The sequence below is a fragment of the Cydia strobilella genome, chromosome 8 (genome assembly GCF_947568885.1).
Source record: "Cydia strobilella chromosome 8, ilCydStro3.1, whole genome shotgun sequence".
In the NCBI taxonomy this organism is placed as follows: domain Eukaryota; kingdom Metazoa; phylum Arthropoda; class Insecta; order Lepidoptera; family Tortricidae; genus Cydia; species Cydia strobilella.
In genome coordinates, this window is record NC_086048.1 from 4537031 (window position 1) to 4557875 (window position 20845).

At 37.7% G+C, this 20845-nt stretch overlaps 5 protein-coding genes across 5 annotated transcripts in view; 3 read left to right on the plus strand and 2 right to left on the minus strand.

Annotated features, from left to right (window-relative positions):
• The window catches only part of LOC134743487 (protein Lilipod), a 38445-nt gene extending 28198 nt beyond the window's left edge, over window positions 1–10247 (plus strand). The window contains exons 8-10 of the mRNA XM_063676935.1: window positions 1826–2063; window positions 5788–5944; window positions 9933–10247. Coding sequence (XP_063533005.1) covers window positions 1826–2063; window positions 5788–5944; window positions 9933–10062 — 525 coding nt within the window. The 3' untranslated portion in view covers window positions 10063–10247. The remainder of the gene's footprint in view (window positions 1–1825; window positions 2064–5787; window positions 5945–9932) is intronic.
• LOC134743507 (cytoplasmic dynein 1 intermediate chain) overlaps window positions 1–20845 on the minus strand; it is a 126151-nt gene that overhangs the window by 99930 nt on the left and 5376 nt on the right. The window lies entirely within an intron of this gene.
• Window positions 10241–11102, minus strand: LOC134743488 (ribonuclease P protein subunit p30). The gene has a single exon (XM_063676936.1). It carries the CDS (start codon window positions 11034–11036, stop codon window positions 10242–10244), a length of 795 nt encoding a protein of 264 aa, XP_063533006.1. The 5' UTR covers window positions 11037–11102; the 3' UTR covers window position 10241.
• LOC134743512 (putative malate dehydrogenase 1B) lies at window positions 11780–14122 on the plus strand. The gene is made up of 5 exons (XM_063676993.1): window positions 11780–11967; window positions 12050–12609; window positions 12850–13318; window positions 13462–13582; window positions 13857–14122. The coding sequence occupies exons 1-5, from the start codon at window positions 11830–11832 to the stop codon at window positions 14108–14110; spliced, it is 1542 nt and encodes a 513-aa protein (XP_063533063.1). The 5' UTR covers window positions 11780–11829; the 3' UTR covers window positions 14111–14122.
• Window positions 14270–20845, plus strand: part of LOC134743505 (uncharacterized) — a 290261-nt gene continuing 283685 nt past the window's right edge. The window contains exon 1 of the mRNA XM_063676965.1: window positions 14270–14755. Within this exon, the coding sequence (XP_063533035.1) occupies window positions 14650–14755 (106 nt within the window). The 5' untranslated portion in view covers window positions 14270–14649. The remainder of the gene's footprint in view (window positions 14756–20845) is intronic.

Here is a 20845-nt window from a genome sequence, read left to right on the forward strand (position 1 = left end):
TTGTCATACAGAACACACTCGAGCTGCTCATCGGGATCAAGGCGCTGCCGCTGAGTACACGGGTGAGTCAACGTGGTGTACCCACTAGCAATGCTGCTACTGGCGCTGACGGCCATCACCGTGCTCATGGTCATACAGAACACACTCGAGCTGCTCATCGGGATCAAGGCGCTGCCGCTGAGTACACGGGTGAGTCAACGTGGTGTACCCACTAGCAATGCTGCTACTGGCGCTGACGGCCATCACCGTGCTCATTGTCATACAGAACACACTCGAGCTGCTCATCGGGATCAAGGCGCTGCCGCTGAGTACACGGGTGAGTCAACGTGGTGTACCCACTAGCAATGCTGCTACTGGCGCTGACGGCCATCACCGTGCTCATGGTCATACAGAACACACTCGAGCTGCTCATCGGGATCAAGGCGCTGCCGCTGAGTACACGGGTGAGTCAACGTGTTGTACCCACTAGCAATGCTGCTACTGGCGCTGACGGCCATCACCGTGCTCATTGTCATACAGAACACACTCGAGCTGCTCATCGGGATCAAGGCGCTGCCGCTGAGTACACGGGTGAGTCAACGTGGTGTACCCACTAGCAATGCTGCTACTGGCGCTGACGGCCATCACCGTGCTCATGGTCATACAGAACACACTCGAGCTGCTCATCGGGATCAAGGCGCTGCCGCTGAGTACACGGGTGAGTCAACGTGGTGTACCCACTAGCAATGCTGCTACTGGCGCTGACGGCCATCACCGTGCTCATTGTCATACAGAACACACTCGAGCTGCTCATCGGGATCAAGGCGCTGCCGCTGAGTACACGGGTGAATCAACGTGGTGTACCCACTAGCAATGCTGCTACTGGCGCTGACGGCCATCACCGTGCTCATTGTCATACAGAACACACTCGAGCTCATCGGGATCAAGACGCTGCCGCTGAATACACGGGTGAGTTATTTCATAGGCTTTGATCTACGGCGACGATCCCCAAACTACGTCCCGCGAAAACGGCTCAATTCCATACAATCTAGCCCGTGAAATGGAAGCCGAGACTTAGCTGTGGCCCTCGGGTAAAAAGTTTGGAGACCTCTGGCTACGGTTGTGCGTAGTTCCACATTCTATAGATACTGCTTGGTGGGGGGATATCGCATACCTACACAACAATCTGAATACCGTCTGGGAGTCCTTATTTTTAACACGAAAAAAGAAGCAGGATAGCCGATCGTGTAGCTGTTTTGAATTTGAAGACCTCTAATATATAGACATGTAACTGTCAGCGTACATTTAACGTAATCTTATAAATGCAACTCACAAAAACCAGGCCAAAAAGTACCGACTTTAAATGCTTGTGGCGCGCGAGTCTTTAATATTAGGTATATTGTCTTGTCTTACGTAGGCAAGGCTGTTTGGTGATAAAGATATTTATACCAAAATAAACTTAATTTATCCTAAAGGTCATCTAAATGAATCTAGACTAGAATAAAAGAATTGTCGGAGCCATGCTGGCGGATCCAATCTAAATAACCTATCTAATCCACAAGCTATTCGGACATTTAGGCTAATCTAATAGCATGTCTCTTTTACAAGCGAAGGTACTTAACATCCAATTTCGTTTTAGTAATGGTTCCATAAGAAAATGAAATTTCAAAAACTTGGCTAAAACGATAGGCTTATTAAAATATTATCATGTGTCAGATCATGAAAATGTTGTTCTATAGAAATTTGCGTCTATTAACTAAATAAATATAAAGTTTCTTTAGTGGTGGGAGTGCCGAACGCACCGGAAAAATTAAAACACATACATATTACTGTATTATTTTTTCAGTTGGAACAATTCACACTAGGCATAGCCTCGCTATCGAAGTTAGGCTGGGCGGGGGCGACGCTGGAGACGTTCCTCATCCTCTACCTCTACGTGTCGTCGGTGACGGGGCTGAGCCTCGGCCTGCGCGCGCTGGGCGTGACGCCGCGCGCGCGACGCACTCCGCTGCCGAGGATCATCGCTCTGTGTGGCGTGTCGCTGGCCATATCTACTGCTATGCCGCTGCTGGCCAAGATACTAGGTAAAAATAATCAATAAATACTCGTACCTATTTATTATGGCACAATGTTACGACAATAAGGTTTGAAAAGTGAGATGGATACCGGAAGGAAACGAATTGTTAGTTAGTCCAAGCTAAACATCAAACATTTATTTAGCAAATAGGCCCCAGGGTCAAATTTTGACAAGCAATAAACTATGATAAAAAATATACAAACAACAGACAAATACTAAAATTGCTTAGAGATGTAATAGTCTCTTAAGGTGGTTCGATTTTCATACAAAATTCAATCTGCTTTAATTAAGGCACTACACACTATTACTACACAAATATTTGCTCATTTATCTACTTTCGAATATTCGTTTGCGCTAAATTAATAGAAAAACTTTGTTTCATACAGAAATCATACATAAATCAACGTAATTTTTTCATCAATTTTACGTATGTGTGTGTCACAAATGTCGTGTACAAATACGTTGCGTGCGGCGTTGCCGCTCTATGACGTTGGCGACGTTGCCTGGCCGACCTGGCAGGATTTGCAGTGCCGTCATGTTTAGTGCATTTTTATTTGACAGTGTTGACACTGACACATAGGGTCATGTTTATTGTGACTTATCAACATGGATACCTACATCTATGCTTATCAATTTGTTTGTATAAATTGAAAATGATAGCAACGTCTAAATCAAGTTACAAAAATCATCGGTGTTCTGGTCCGCGAAAATCCAGAAAAATTCAGACTCAATTGAAGCGGAATTCATGATGGTGAAGTTTCGTAAGGTAGGTACAGTTTCATTCCTTCATTGTACATTGTAATTTTCTCGTGCCGATCTTTTTAGAAAATAATTCTCACTTCTTCCGTAATGGTAGATATAAGCAGTGAACAATACCTATATAATGTAATTATTACTGTTTTGGTTGCCGAATAGTCAATGTGTCACTAACTCTAGGTTTTTTTAGGTATTGTGCAAAATGAAGAGGCATTCTTGGAAATAAAATGTTTTCCTTCATTAGCCAGAAAAAATCAGGACATCCTCACTGCAATAAAGTAAAATAAAAGATTTCCTGGGGATGAAAATTATGGAATTTTGTCTATGAATGAAAAACACAATTATTACTAGGTAAGTAAATCATAACTTTATTAGAATCCATATTGTTGCATCATCTTTCTTCCTATAACATTAGAGATTTTGTGCTATCATGATATTATTTTTCTTTCAGGTACAGGGACAACTACGGATAACAAATATGAAAAAATGTTATTTCATTTTTTGTGTGAATCCATCTACACCAACAAGACATCCACTGCTGGACATAGGCCTCCCCAGGGATCTCCACAACGACTGGTCTTGCAAGACCGGCCAAAATATCGAGAAATAAATAATATAAATAAACATGATAAATATCCCGTTTTCTATAATAGTTATAATTAGAAGGCCATGCAATGTTGTTACTCACTGTACCTACTTGAATCCAAAAAATATATATATAAAAGTTTTAATTTTATTTTACAATTACTACTTTATTATTAGTACATTACGATACAAGTGCGAAAAGTAGGAAATTGGCAACGAGTGGCGATAAATTGAAACACGACCGAAGGAAGTGTTTTAATCGACACGAGTTGCGAATTACCTTTTCGCACGTGTATTGTACAACGTTTTACAGTACATAATGATGGCCCTTTACATTTTCGACATATGCACGTATTGTACTAATTACCGCACTAGGGCGGTAACGTATATGTAGCACCATATGTACTAAAAAGTATTTGACAGTACATATGGTGCAACTTTCTCGCCCTAGTGCGTAAAGAGCACTTTTCATGCATATGTCGAAAGTTTAAAGGGCCATATGTACTGTAAAACGTTGTACGATACACGTGCGAATAGGTAATTCGCAACTCGTGTCGATTTAAAACACTCTCTGCGGTCGTGTTTTAATCTGTCGCCACTCGTTTCGAATTTTCTCTTTTCCGCACTTGTATCGTAAATAAATGTTTCAAACTGCAAGGGTACGATGATAGATCTCAATTCAATATAATTTTGCAACATTTGGCATTATTAGGTTATAAATTGTATGGAGATGAAATCTATCATCGTACCCTTCCAGTTTGAAAAATACTATAGAGGCTGGGCAGTAAGGGATGGCTTTACTTGTAGAACTATATTTAGCGCTTTAAAAAAAACTGATACCTGACACTTACAAACCTGGACTTCCTTGGGCTAGTGCTACTAAGAATCGTCAGTATTCTCCATCCTTTCTGAGTTGGAAGAACCCAAAAAGGTGAGATTTGTAAAAGTCAGGTTTTCAATATATGTGGCGTTTTCAACCAAACGGGTACCTACTTATTGTTGTCATATTTCCATAAAGCTTCAAAATGAAATCAACCTAATCGACAACCGACAATGTGGTACCTTTTAGTTCAAAACGTCACATATTTTTATAAAACGTTATAAACTAATTTATTAATAATACTGAATATCTGGGAGAAAAAGGAAACATAAGTAAAAACTCAAAAACGCTCGTTTTCCCAGAGATAAGACCTAGCTAGATCGAACCCCTTACAGCAAATTTCATCGAAATCGTTAGAGCCGTTTCCGATATCACTGAAATATATTTCGGTTATATCGGAATCGGACAAGAATTCGAAGAATAAAAGGTATAAGAAACATAAGATAACACAAAAAGGACAAAAAAAGTACCCCTGACACCAGTCTCGAACCCGAATCCTCTTGCACGTATTCCCACGAACATACCGCAACGCCATTGCAGCATACTTACACTGTATGAAATTGCCTACTACAAGCATCACGGAAACACTGTTTGCATGTGTGAGTAATAGTAGGAAATAGCATGACAGAAACACTCTGTCGACTTTAAAAGTGTTTTTTGCACTAATGAAGTATTCAACGTTTATTATAATAGTTCAATATTTATGTAAAGAGTGCGCTAAACATACTTTTAAGTATACAGATACCGACACTATTCCGCAAAAAAATAAAACCTGAAAATTTGCGAAAGTGACGCCATCTAGCGGGGTTTAAGCTTTGGGTAACCTAGTCGAACCACCTTAAGTGTCAGGGATAATATGTATATACGAATCGACGAACGAACGAAATAAAAAACAATCATCAAATTATCCTAACTCATTACCGACTTGGCAAGCGACAGAGACGACAGAGTGAAAGTCCCGCCATAAACATTAGTCCTATAAAAGTATGTCATTTTTCGCTCGACAGTTAGCCTAGATGCACTCTAGCCGATGTGTTCTCAATATAATTTATCGGAGCCAAATTGTGTGCTACTGTTACTAAAAATGTTGGAAAAATTCACCGGCGTCGAGTAGGCTTCGCCTGTAAATTTGATTAAATTTTTTAAATTTAATTTAACAATTTATTGTGGTGACAACGCTTGATGAATGCGGACGTATTGTTAAGAGTTTAAGAGTGAATATATTGAATGTAGCCATATTTAATAAAATCAGTTACAACGAAGATTTACTTTGAATTTACAAAATCGGCGACTCGGCTCCGTTCGGCTCAGCATTGCTCCGAGCAATTATTAGGGTTGGCACAACTTACGTCCCTTTACGTGCACGACCACAGATAAGATAATAACTTAAATTAAAAATTATACATTAGAAAGGGACAGCGTGATTCGTCCCTGAATCGCTGTCAAACTTCGGTTTTTTAGGAACTGTCCTTTCTGTACGGTAGTACTATTATTTATTGTTTGATTCCAGGTATAACAAACTTCGACTTGCTCGGAGAGTTCGGCCGCATCGAATGGCTGGGCAACTTCAAACTGGTGATGTTGTACAACGCCATATTCGCGGGCATCGCGACTCTGTGCCTCGTGTCCAAGTTCACGGCCTCTGTGCGGAGAGAGCTGTACAACAGGTTGGTGGAGAACGTGAATACGGTCGCGCATTGCGTGTCTTTTCTCAACAACTGACTTAGTGGCTAGTGGCATCGTTGCCTATCTCTATCGCACGCGCATAATTATATTGCTGTCGCGCCGATGATGGCGGCGGTCAAAGCCACGGTGCGAGCGAGACAGCTATATGCGTCCTTACTTTAGTAGGGTAGTCAGCATCAAATAGGGTATTTGACTGTATTTAAAATAAATTATTTTACACTATGCATGAAATAAAGCACCAGAAGATTAATAGAGTAACGTAGACAGCAGTTATTTTTAGACACAATTTCTATTTTAAAACCCGTATAAAACTATAAAGAGTAGGTAATATGATTGTGACGTCACATGATAGTGTTTGATATAAATTCCATAGTAGCAAAATCGTTTTGACAGTTCGAAAAAAAAACTGATTTGACTAGTAGTCAAATACCCTATACATTGAATACCAAAGTGGCCAATAATATCGGACACATCCGATGTGTTACGATTATATTTGGCCACTATTCCCGTCACTATCTATTTGATTCTGACTGCACGGCTTTTTTATCACCATACTAACGAATGAAAACTTTGAGAAGCGAGCGGCCAACGGCAGTGCTCTATGCACCAAAGCCGCTTGCTCGGTCGTGTGTCTGTATAGACCAGTTGTTTTTTGATGAAGCTTCAATAGTCTGGCTTAAGATTTATTATAATTAAAATATACACCTTTTCATATATCACTGCTAAAACGTAGAAACGGTAGGCACATTTCCTAGCCAGTTACCGCTATTTCAAAATTAGAGCTTCATAGAGACCAAGAAAAGTCTGCAACGATTTTGAAAGCATTCGCAGTGCAAGTGTTATTTTAAACGTCAGACTTCTATGAAATTATGACGTATAATTAACACTTGCACGCGTATGCTATCAAAATCGTTGCGACCTTTTTTTGGTCTAACTTCTACTAACATAATAATTAAGATGTCACTTGGTACTTTTAATATAAGGCATCAGTTCTCTTACTATCATTGTAATGTAAGCCTGCTAAGAAGCGGTAGTGTTTTAAGTTAGGGTCGGGTTGACCTTAATGGCTCAAACCGTCAAGGCTATAACTTTAGCCTTAATGGTTTAAGCCTTAAAGGCACGTCCGCGCAAACTAAAGTAAGCGCAAACAAAAAATTACGTACATCAACCCGCCTGTTTCTATATCTAACGCACGCGCATAATTAATAATCATATTGCAGTTCTGACGATTATCCCGGCGTCAATGCCACTGCAAGCGATACAATTTGAGCGTGCGATAGAGATAAAAAAATGGTGGATCAATGTATGAAATTCTTCGACCTTAGCTTACTTTAATAATAAGGGACAACCAAAAGATGAGGCATATTGTAATGTAAAGGACTGTTGTTGGTTCCAACTCGTGATATTACGTAGTGTGAAGGTAGGTGGTAGATGGGAAACGTATCAGTAAACTAAGAACAATGAATCGAACTGAGTAGCTTGTATGAGACTGAATGGCCTAACGTGTGTGTGTGTTAGGGCCACCCCACACTAGCGTTATTTGAGCGTCGTCGTCTAGTCACCGCTATGGAAAAAGGCGTCGCTGCGCGTCAACGTTGCGTCGAGCAGCAGCCATAGAGTTGACTAGACGCCGACGTATGGGAGACGCTAGTGTGCGGTGGCCCTTATGTGGACCGACTGGAAAAGAAACAGTTGGTTAAGAGAATGTATCTTATCTTACCCCACCTTACCTTTTTATTTTACACTTTGGGAAGCTTCGATATATATAAAAAGAGGGGAGTTAATAAAGACTATGTATGTCAATACAAAGTCGCGAAACTGAATGGTGTTTTAAATAAACTGAGGTCCCAGCGCCATAAAAAATATGGGACTGATACTTGAGATATTGGAGACCGTAACATTGTATGGGGATTAAAATCTTTATTATTTACTCGTCTTTGCGTAATCATTGTTCAAATTATACGAAAACAAATGCATTTGTTATGTGCGAAAAATATTGCCAATATAATTAGTGAAACCAATCGGTTGCTACATAGTATTTAATGTAGATGCTGTAATGTTTAGACCCACGCATTTAATCTTTAGAGCCACCCCACACTAGCGTCTTTTGAGCATCGGCGTCTAGTCAGCGCTATGGAAAATGGCGTCGCTGCGCAGTTGCGCCAAGGCTGCGTCGAGCAGCAGCCATAGAGAGGAGACGCTAGTGTGTGGTCTCTCTTAGAGACTCTTGATTCCTATTCCACGATTACTAATTTTATTTTATTAACACATGTATTTTATTAAATTTTAAGTTTTTGAGGAAAGACACATTAGGAAATATAATTGTTTTTATGACCAATGAGACTGAATTTTGTTAAATAGGTGTGATTAATTTTGTGGAGATTATTTATTTTGTTATAAGTATGTCTAAATGTATTCAACATTGTGCAGATTGTTTGCTGTAATTAAATATAGTTTAAATTGTATTGTGAAAATGAGTTACTAATTTCTGCCATGACATTATTCTTTGTGGTATTTTAATTATGGATGAATATGTAATTTGACACCAACGAATGCCACATATTTACTTGTAGAGTATTAATAAGTGCACGAATTAAGCGACATCTGGCAAACATGAATTATGATTATTATGAAACATAAAAAAGACATTACAAGACTGTTCTCAGTTTGCTCAATCATAAAAGCATTTTATTTGGAGGCTAATTTGTTTTCTAGTCAAGTTGAATCTCCTTTCTGAGTGGAAGGGTTTCTTGTAGCAGTTGTAGCGAAACTTGACGTTTTTTGTGGATTAACAAGCTTTCATTGCTGTCATTACTAACACATGTATTCACGTTAACATAAGACATTGTAACTGTAAATCTTTAGGCATTGTACTTTCTAGATCGCCTGACATATTTTTTGAACATCAGCAATAATATCATAATTTAACTAATTGTTAAATATCTACGACTATATCACAATGAAATATTATAAGCAACTATGAATATATAAAGCAAATGTGTTGTAAAAATATCTATTATATTGTTAGTTCCAATGTAGTCAGCAAATAAAGCCAGTGGTGCTACCAACTAAGTATTCCTTGAAAGTAATGTAAGCATTCAAAATACAAGTTATTATATTCTTAAATAAAGCAGCCACTAGGATGTTGCTTATATAAGTTTTGTGTGTGAAAATTGTGTTGTGAATATTATTTTTAAAATTCTAATGTGTGCATATTTTATACATTTTGTATTACCTGTACCAAACGTTGAGATTGCATTTGAAAATAATACATTAAAGAAAATTAAGATATGTTTTTATTTAACCCAACCAACTCAATTACTAGGACAAGCACTCATTCACTTTGCTTCACCCATACAACTAAATACAATTATATTATCACAAAATAACACAACTAAGAAATCATTTGCTTATTTCTTTATAGACTGTATCCGAGACCACCCAGCATGACTTGCGTTGTCACGATCGACTCCATAGGTACTTAGGTACGTCAAGCGCTACTTCAAGTATGCAGCCGCGCGCGGCAACGCAAGTCATGCTAGGATGTCAGGTGCAATCTTGCAGTTGGTAAGCAGTTTAACCCTTTGAAAGCCACGCCTATCGTGCGCGGCACGTCATCATGGACCACAAAGGTGATATTGGGCTGTAGCCACGCGGCAGTTGAAGTCTTTGGCAGTCAAAGGGTTAAACACAAGTTGTACTTTAACATATTCAATTCAGGCCGGACAACCCGATTGTTGTACTACAGCTTTATATGACTAAAATTTTGTGGCCTGGCGCAGATGTCTTGTGTAGCTGGGTGGCAATGAATGTGTTAATACTGTTATTACACACATACAGTTTCTAGAAGCAGCGCCAGTGTGATAACCACCTAAGTATTGCCCCTATATGTTATTCAGTCTCATTAGGTTCCCAATTGGCTATTTTCAATTTTAATTGGCTGTTGAAAATGTATGTTTTATTATCCAGATTCCAATGGGTAGCAGAGTTATTTACAATTCCTGAAGATGACCCTTCAATAGAATTGACTGCAACGAATCCGCGAGCATCAGCAGATTTGACTATAACTGAGAAGATTGAATCAGACAAGTCAGAATGATCGAACAATGTCGGACAACATTCTTAGATCAAGAGTGGGACTTCTAATAATTATAAATGTGTACAAATGTTTCCTAACTGTGATGCTTTGTATTTGTAGGAAAATAAGATTATAAAAAAATAAATTTTGATAAGTTTTTAAAAGGTTATTGGACTACATCATTTTATAAAAAAACGAGTTCAGGAGGCAGGTGTTTTATTCTCATCTTCATTTAGAGTTCTAACAGTCATATACAATTTCCCACACTTTCTTCCCTCAGCCTTAACAATAAGCTTTCTAGTGTTGCTTCTGATAACATCAAGACTCTGGTTGCTGTTCAGTCCTAGAATGAATCCCAAGTTGATGATGTCGTGCACGTCGCGGACTTGTGCGGAGTCCTCCGCTCCACTGGTAACAATGATGTTTTTAGACTTGCCAATTGCATGGTACATGTGAGCAGTGCTTATAATGTTTTTCCTCGCAGTTGTATCTCTGATAGCCGGTGAGTACATGAGTTCAAAGAAAATCCCTCGATCTACTGCTTGTCGGTAAAGCTTACGGCTAACTTTGAAAGGTATTCTAGTCTCAGGTTCGAAACTAATTATATCAATATCTAAAGTGCCACAGGCGTATTGAAAAGCTTGCAACGTTTTCGGCACTACAGCGACAAAATCATACTTTTTGATATTTTCAGAACGGTTAATTTTATGGGCAATGCTGGACTCTGAAAACTCTATTGTTACGCGTTGAAGAATACTAAGTTTTAAATTTTCTGTCAAGTCTTTAGGAATTTCTACCGGAGGAGGTATATAGTCTTGGGATTCTCTAACTTCACCTTTTTTCTTTTTCTTCTTTGGTTCTTCACTGGGTTCTTCAACATGTGTATTCATGGCAACAGTGTTGTAACCAAGTCTCTCCAAGAAGTATAACTTGTTTACATCGTAATTTCTACTGAGGGACAGGTCACAGAAACCCCAGTTTTTTGTCGATGCCATATTTTTCCAAGATAAGTACTTATTTTAAAATATTGGTATTTATTATAACAGAAATAAAAACAACAAACGATAATATATGACTACGTTAGGTTATAAACTAACGTTCCAATTCAAGCAAAGTTTTAGTAACTGTGTGTTCACGCTTAACAATAGTAATAGTGCTCAATAAACTTTCAAGATTGCATACAGTATATTTCATATTTATTGTCAAATCGAGGAAAAATGATCTAATATATAATAAAACAAAATAAAGCAATAACAAAATGTTTAGTTCGGTTACAGCTTTTGCTTCAAATGGAGTGTTGCCATGAATGTCAAACAAATGTCATCGAAGTGTCATCGTATCAGCTGCGATATTCGTTCAGAAATCGTACGGAATTTCTTTATATACTAATAATCGATACTTACATCGAATCGATAAATTTAATCTATAGTTGGTCAAACCAAATTATCAGTTAATACGAACAAAAAAGACTATATTCATCCTTTTTTCCTGGGTTCTAGTACTAGTGTAAGACAAAGATAGTATGATTCTCTCTGTCTATGTTTGAAATGAGACAGTCCTTTGACAAACTATAGTTTATTATGTTTTTATGTCATGTTTTTCTGCTCTATAAATTTATTTCACTTTTTATCTTTGAAGTCATTCAACCTTTTTCTCTAAAGACTCCATTCACGTCCTGTAGCTACGTCAAATAATTGTATTTTGTCAGATTTATTTAAATCAAGGCAAAAGTACCATTTTTGCTACTACGTAGTGTATTACAATATTCGGTGTTAGTACGAAAATAATATGGTTGTCCGCATAATTATTGCGGGTGAATCCCAATGCGAAAAGTTCGCGCAAGTTAACTTGGTGGTGGATCATCTCTCTCAAAATCTACCCAATTTTTGTTACGAACGTATAGAAAAAAGTATTTCGGAATGGAAAGTAATTAGTTTATTTCAGCAATTAATTGCAGTTGCAAGCTAGTGGAACAAGAAACCTTTTACATTATCATATTCCTTTTCAGACATGGCTTGCCAAGATAAATCAGAAATATAAATGGCATCACATAGGATCTCCTTTAGTTTGGAAAGAACTCTTAATGAAAGGAAGTAAGCCCTATTATATTGGCGGCCTCCCAGAATTTTTAGATTATTGCCACTCGTATTACCGATTTGATTATTTTATGGCAGATTCTAAATTTAAAGGTATAACTGAAAACTGTAATCAATATCGAACAAAAATTAAAAAGGATAAACAAGAGATACAGTTAAAATTTTCTTCAGAATATAAGATAGCCGAAAGTCTACCGAAAAATGATTATGTTGTATGCATATCAGGTGCTGGATATCAGTTGACGGAACACCTAATATCACAATTACTAGAACTATCGGTTGGCACTAAAACTATAGCCAAAATATTTATCTATGATGGTGAATGCCCTAACCCACCGATAGACAAGATAGAACATGAATGTAGTTACATTGAAACTAACTATTCTGGAAAAGTAGTGAAATATGTTGAAAAAATTGGTATTGCTCTGACGTACTGTGACCTATTGATAGTATTGGATCACGTACCTTTTCAGTAAGTATTTCGGAATGTGCCAAACTATTTACAAGGTTGAGTAGGATAGGTATGAAGGGCAAAGGCAGCTGTGGTCAGCCAAACACGTGTGGTCAGCCATGTATTGATCAAAAGCAAAAGTAATATAGTGGCAAACGAATAAATGGTTTATCTATCTATCTAAAAGGAAGAAGAGAGCCTAAAAAATTCTAGTGCGTGCTTGTAATTGGATGTTATTATTACGTTATGTCTTGTTTTCAGCATGGATGCACCCATTGGGGATTGGTTGAAAGCAAACAAACATGCAATGGAAGAAATAGCTTTAATGCTAAATGCATCAGCAAAGCGAGATATACGTATCCTATTACCTAATCTTGGCCCAGCATGTTACAATGCAACAATTCTGATGAAAGCGGCGAATATTGATAAACATAACATAGTAGTAGCTACATCGGATCTGGGTTTGGAGGTAGCTCCAGTAGCCGCGGAAATTGCTGAAGTGGCTATGAGAAACATGTTCTGTCCTCCCGTGTGGGGATTTGTAGGAGTTAATCATTTAGTGGATATAAGAACTACAATACATAAATACAATACCTTCGAGCCATATAAGAGATACACGAGAGTGAGAAATTCAACCTTAAATGTAGGATCAATTACTCCAGAAATGCGAACAATGGAATATTTAATGATATTTGATAATACTTTGTGGACGAAGGTCCTGGAGAGAAGAGTAAGTGTATGAATTTAACTTTATTCTCAAGCTCTTTCTCAATGGGTACCTATAGTTAATAATATACGGTTATTGAAAGTAGCCGGTAACCGGACTCATAATATGTATTGCTACTTATTTATTTGATTTTAATATTCTTTCAGAAACAAGCAAGTTTTTCACAACTACCCATTAATAAAGTCATCAGTCTTGTTAATGTGGTTAAACTTTGGCTATTTGGTGCTCAACCTGACGAGATCATTTGTCTCGGTATCAAATGTAACGGTAAATATGGTACTTACTTATGGCCTTACGTGTAAATTCCAGTGCGTCCATTTGTATTTCGGTATTTTTGCAATTTATCCATTAAACGGGTTGTCTACTAAAAACTAAACTACAACATTCTATAAGATCTCTCTAAATTCTCTAATCTTCAAACCCCTCATAGGCGTTAGGTATACAAATAACCGGCATACTATGAATGATATGGTGAAACGAGGACAACATATTACTTGAAGTAATGGCATATTAGGCCTACCTAAGTATATTGTGTTTTCAGGATCGTTTGGTTTACATTTCGATGGTGCTTTTTCACAGCCAGCGCATTATGTTAATGGAAAGTGGTTACCAGCAGATAATTATTTAATGCCAAGAGATCCAGAAATGAAACTACCATATTTAGAAGAAATGGCACGATTGTGCATGAATATGCAACAGGGAAAGTTACCAAAAGTTGCATCTTGTACTCCTTGTATTTGTAAACGGCTTAATTTATCCGCGAAAGTATGTCGAAGTACCCGATTTTACAGATAGTTTTTATTTTATTGGCAAACGTTTTTATGTTCTTTGAAAATCGTATTTTTTACAATTTAATAGTTACTATAGTATTATATTCTTTGGTTACTATTCATATCAGTTTACATTCGATGCCTTTATATTTTCGATTAATCATACCGATTAACAATCGATTTAAAACGATGATTGAAGTTTCTGAACGTTATCACAAACAAGTCGGGTCACTTCGTTTCGCATCGAAGCACTCCTACCTAGATTTACAACACTAGTGCAAAACGAAACGTTGCTAGAATATGACGGGTCTCATGTTCTGCGGGGAGATGTTATGACGTGCAGCAACTGTCTTTGTTTCAACAACATTTGTATAGTTTTCGAGAAGATTGTTAGTTAAAATGTTGTGATAGATCGTATTTTGTATGATGTGATACGCCGTGGTATTGCGACATGAATTTTCCCAAAGCATGACCGTGCCAATAGGAGTTATTAGCATAGTTAGGATTTCGTATTGGTTAAGTTGTGTGAATGTTGTGTCAATAATGAGATAGTGGAGTGTTGTGATGTGGTTCGGGGACATGCGGGGGTTGGTGTGGATGGCGTGGGTGGCCGTGGCGGTGGCAGCAGTGGCCGCGACTCCCCTGGAGTCCGAGATGCCCGTCCCGCGAGGTGAGAGGAAGAACCTTGCCACCTACGCTTACCTCCGAGTCTGCTCCGCTCATGCCTCTCGTTAACATTGCATGCGCTACAGCACAAGTCACACAATACTTTTTCTGTCATTGAAAGTGATTTCGTGGAAGCTACTTACACTTTTATGTTATGGAACTTTTGTTTATGTTTTAATAAACTTGTACGCTTGAACGCATGTGCCTTATTTTGTAGTAGTATGTATTCTAACAGCTAGGAAAGCTAAAATTATTACTAATCAGGTTGTGGAAACAGGCTCGTCAGTACCAGATCAACAATTCATGGGTCAAGGACTCAATGATTCAAATTGCAATGGCTAATTAACTTTCATTTCAATCTTTATAATCAAATCAGCAAGGTACATGGTGCTTGGAGTATTTATGACAATATTTACTAAATGTCTTGTTTTTATTTAGTAATACAGTCAGTTTATATCACCACCGATAAAGTGACAAAAACATGAATACACAACCTTTTTGTATTGGACATTAAGGATGTGTGTATATATTTTTGGCACTTTGTCCATGTCAATATAACGGAAAAAAAAAATTAAAACATCTCCAGGGGCTAAAATTGAAAAATGAAAAAAATATTTATTAACTAAGAGTTTACAATTCCTGTAAGATTAACTTTGGTACCCACACTAGGCGCGCCTGTATCGCGGGGACCAAAAACAGTAGGTAGTTGTAACAAAGAGTGTTATAACCGGTTGACAATTTTACTTAATGTTAGGTTAACTAGGACTTAAAATTCTAAAACTACACAGATTTACAAGCTATCGGAAGTAACTAAAACAATTAAATTCAGTTTGAATTGCTTGAAATCATTTAAATTTAAAACCAACGCAAAAAAGCCCCCCACAGCAACAGTTATCCTCAAACAAGGCGACTTATTTTAAGATCCAACCCCCAAAAAGTTATAAAATATTCAAATGACATTTAAAGAGAGTTATATTTTGACAGTTATTTTTTTATTTATTTAAACTTTATTGCACAAGCAAAGAAAAATGTACAAATGGCGGACTTAATGCCAAAAGGCATTCTCTACCAGTCAACCATAAGGTCAAACGGAGACATAAATGTTGGTGCAGGATAGATTCATGAATTATGACGAGAAATAGAACCAAAAAAAGTAAAATATTATGTATATATATATATGTATATATATATATATATATATATAAACATAATAAAGTAAACTAACAAAATTATGATTAAATACTAATACTTATATGATATACAAAAAATAAACTAATACATATTAGTACATACAAGATGGAGAACATTATTTAAATTCTTCTGACAGAAGATGCTTGCGGAGTAGACGCTTAAAAACAGGTTTGCTTGGGGCTTGTCGAATCCAGAGAGGGAGGGAATTCCAGAGACTGGTTGCCTCAACGGCGAAAGAGTTGGACATAAAACCAGTACGGTGAGAAGGGATGGCGAGTTTGAGTGAGCGGGAGGAACGCAGTTCAGTTTTTTGGTATATTTGGATAAAAAATAAATAAAATCGAAAAAATGCAAATCACACAAGCAAATATTAATCAGTCAACTGTACTGAACGAATATAGGTACAAACAACCAAATAGTTTTTGTTATGACTAAATTTGATAATAATACCTATCAATTTTTATCGCGGTGTTTACTTACACTTTTCTTTATTACGTTATGCTGATGCAAATTAAGTCAAACAAAGACGGTGTTTTGAGAAACCTTAGTATAGTACCAAAGTACCTATTAGTTTAGTACCATGTTGCTACCTGTGAGTTCCTATAATATAATTGGCTTCCTGTATCTACTATAATTTTTATGTTAATGTCACACCTGTTGGATCTCCAAAAAAAAAAAAAAATAGAAACAACTTGATACACTTCTTTAAACTTTCACGATTTTTACACATTATTATTTAGAAGATGTTCATGTCAAATCTAGCCAGTCTTTCTTCGAGACCATGAGGACGGAGGAGTAATTTTAAAGTCTAATTACGATTACGTCCCGTTTATGTAAGTAATAATGTCTTACTCAATAATAAAAGTCTCGTCCAGTTTCCCTAGCCTTACAGGAGCTTACAAGAAACTTAATTTTGTCTATCCGCCTTAGCCGTCTCGGCTCACGGAAGGGCGGCGCAAGTTTACCTGGACCTAACAGACGTCTCGAGCCATCTCGAATTGGTCTAGCGGGAGGCCTAATGACGGACGATCGCTTTATTTGGCTGGAGGTCGGCCACAAATCCCCACAAATTGCTCCCAGAGACGATAATCTGGCAGCTATCGGTCCAGCCTTCTACGATTTAGCGCGCACATTAGTTCTCGCTACGCTAAGGAATGTTCTCATTTTCTTCTCTAATCTACATTGGGTAGAATTTTCGGGTCTCGGATTTCAATTTGTTGCGATCTCGTTAAGGAAATCGTTATTGCGGCGTGGCTCAATATAATTTGGTGGAGAATAAAGGCGCAGATGGTAATTCATTCGGGATACCGATTGATGCCGATTGGTTTCGCACCATGGCATTCCACTTTGGGTTTAAAACACTCCCCGAATTAGTTATCCTCCATTCAATGTTTTTTACGCAGAGGCCTTTGAAACCGATAGCAGCTAATGCATACCAAACGACGTTCTTATATAACTGATTGAGCAAAATTATTCAACTCGGAGAGCTATAGCTAACCTTTGAAAAATGTCGCGGGAACTTTTAACCCGAAATTTTCGCTAGCACGGTCACGCGTTGGCGGATTTCAAAGTTCGTAAACTGTATCCAATGTTTATGAAGTTTGTTTTTCTGGTCGATCCATGAACAATTTGTTGCGTGACTCAATTTTGGTCCCGGACTCAGACGTCTGGTCAGTATGCGAGGCCATAGCTTCGCAGGGCTTCGTAATTCGTAAGTGATGGCTCCAACAAATTACTACTCATCACGGAATTACCGTGTGTTTTCTCGTAACTGCACTGCTCTTAAAACTATTACCACACTTAAGATGCCACGCCATGAACATAGTTTACGGCAAAGTCTCGCCAAAGGTTTTTTTTGGACATATAATCAATAATAATACCTGGTAGATAGTCAATTTGCGTGGCGGTATTCTTAACGCAGCAGAGCGTACGTGTGTCAAATCGGTTGCCTCATAAAATTTTCATATTCTCATACATCGCGTGTCACGGCCTGAAAGGACGTGTTCCGTGGTGAGATTTTACTAATGAATAACGCAGGTCGTTCCCAGGATGGATGGCGTGGAGTGGAGATATGCGGGTGTAATTAATCTTTGTGTCGGTTAGGATCAGAGGGCATGTTGTCACTGGACTGGATGTGATCGATATACTTGACCTGCGGAACGGATTTTATCATTTATTATGAGATTGTATCGTCTTGTCTAGTTCAAGGCTAGCAGCCGCCAGTTCAGATGCAACACGGCTCTCTCTTTTTGGCATTTATTATTCCCATCTAAAAGTGGGGTCTGCCGTCCTTGTCTTCTGCTTCCACTTTGCCTTGCAACACGGCGTCGAGATGCAACACGAGTATTTTGGTAAGTACGAGAAACCGAGTTTTCGTCCGTCAAAGAGGGGAGCCTATGTTGAGGCTCGGAAAGCTACTATGTACATAAAAACGTGTTGGATAGGACAAACTAGTCTGCAACGGCATTCGATTAATAAAATTCTTATCGTGGATCTTATTTCAATGAGGACATATTTCTAGTTTTATAAGATATGTTTTTGCATATCATATACGGTATCGCAGCTCAGCTTGGCGGACAGGTTTGCTGGCTAATAAGGTACTCGTTTCTCCTATTTTGGCTCGCAGCACCTGTGCTGCATACGGGATGCTCGCGAACCAGTATTTACTCGATTTTTGCTTAGTTCTTAGCACTACCTGTTCTAGACATAAACGGTTAAGCTTAAGCTTCAAATGGGAATGTGTTTTTTCTTGTATGGTCTACTTTTTTATATGCTCGGCAGAATCTTAATAATTTCACTACAGTAAGCTCTTAGTTAATGAAATTTTCATTCTTCATTAGTATAAAACAAGATTCTTGTAGGTGTATTTATCTCTGTTATTTTTTAGAAAACAAATTGTGAGATGTGAAGAACATTAAGCGCTCCTAAGCCGAGTAACCTTTTATGTTTAAGTGCTTTACCTTATCTGAGTTTACTCCGTATTTGATAAAATACATTTTGGAGGACCTTTTAAATCTTATCACGAAAATATTGAATACGCGGCAAATTTCTTTGTTGTCACGTAGAAAAATAAAAAGTATGTACATGCTACACGTTCTTGGTATGTCGCTTTTGTTGTAAATAAATATGTGTCGATGGAACGACACGCCTAAAGGGTCCTTATGCTCTAAGTGCATAAGGATACTTCTCTGATGAAAAGCCACATATACTTAAGTGTACTTATAGGTTTATAGATTATTTATACACTGATTTATACAGTATGATAAAGTACTTAATATCCAGATAATAGTTATTTGTTATACAAGGGTGCAAAGTTGTATTTTACCCGCGAGTGTAGAATTGAAACACGAGCAAGCGAAAGGATTCTATAGGTGAACCACAAGCAAAGCGAGTGGTTCTAAAATAGAATCCTGAGCGTAGCGAGTGTTTCAACACACGAGAAGTAAAATACATTTGCGCCCGTGTGTAACACAAAACTTTTCACCTCACTATAGCGAGGAAAGTGCAACATCCACAGGCGTTAGATCATCTTCATCACTGGAATCACTCATTTCTTTACGATATTATAACAGAAAACTCTGGAAGTTGTGTATTTTTACGCAAGTCGGTGAGAAAAGGTTTTAAGTAAAAAAATTGTTGACAATGTTGACATTTCTGATGTATGAAATGTCAACGATGCGTTTGAAATTGCATCGACTCAACTTGTGCGTTCAGAATTATATTTAACATCATTATAAAAAAACAAACGTTTCTTATGGAATTTTAAGGTTTATGACTTAAAATCATTAAATAAAGCTAAATTTGGTATTTTTTATTAGATTCTCAAATCATTTATTTAATGATAATTAATATCGAACGAACCATTATCATGAGCGTTTTACGTTTTGTTATCTGTCAAGCTACTTAAACACGCTCCGTCCAAGGTCAAATTACTTTCCCCGCTAGTGGATAAAACGCGTTTTTCCCCGCTTGTATTGAAGGATAAACGACAACTTTCCGAGCTAGTGAGGGGAAAAAGTTATAACGTATTTTTGGACCACCCTGTAAACTGTTCAATTATATTTTTACAAAGGGCAAAGGCCTCCCCTGTCTTCCGCCATTTTTTTTTAATTGTTGTCAGTTTACTAATTATATATAGATCTAGATACAGGTTAATGAGGGCTACCGCGTTTAATTTCGCCGCTAGGGGCGTTAGTGTAGATGGAGGTCTTTCAAAATGTCGCATAGAAGTTTTGCGGGATTCAAGCTTTTTTATCGGGAATTTTCACTCCTTTTTCATAATTGTGGTAAATCTTTGTCCATCTTTGATTAATCGTGGTAGACAATAGATATAGCTCAATAAATGTTAGTGGTTTAAAGAAAGTGCCAAATGAAATATATGCAAAATTAAACAGGTTGAAAAAATGGCACACTTAGACGCTAAAATACCTTTGTGTATAACGTATTGATTTTATAAAAATAAGCGTAGAAGAATTTTGAGATCTGTTTTTCTGGACCTATATTTACAGTGGCGCCAACTGGTGAGCACAAAAACGGTAGCCCTCATTTACGAAAGCTGGCGCGGATTTTATTTGAGAATATTGACTGTTCACTGAGAAATCTCGCGCCAGCTCTTACTCTACCATAGTAACTGGTGGGCCCTTGGGTTGGTTATCACTGGCCTAACCAAGATGAAAATCGTACATCAACAAACGCCAAACGAAATAAAAAAAATGTACATGCATTATTTAAGTTTCGATTGGAGCTGTCATCTCAACATAATGTATTACTAAATTTCTCTTCAACCTTTTGAACGCAAAGAACACCTAAATTCGTCGTCACTAGCGCGGGGCAACTATACCTATAGTTATAGCATGGTTATAGCGGACGCTGTCAAAGTAACCTACATTAGCTCGCTTGCGCC

Excerpts from the sequence above, each read along its gene's own strand:
- LOC134743512 (XM_063676993.1), top strand. The coding sequence starts at position 11,830 with ATGGTTGTCCGCATAATTATTGCGGGTGAATCCCAATGCGAAAAGTTC. Across the intron at positions 11,968-12,049 it reads AAAGTATTTCGGAATGGAAA|ACATGGCTTGCCAAGATAAA; the intron begins GTAATTAGTTTA and ends ATTCCTTTTCAG. Across the intron at positions 13,319-13,461 it reads CGAAGGTCCTGGAGAGAAGA|AAACAAGCAAGTTTTTCACA; the intron begins GTAAGTGTATGA and ends ATATTCTTTCAG.
- LOC134743488 (XM_063676936.1), bottom strand. The coding sequence starts at position 11,036 with ATGGCATCGACAAAAAACTGGGGTTTCTGTGACCTGTCCCTCAGTAGA.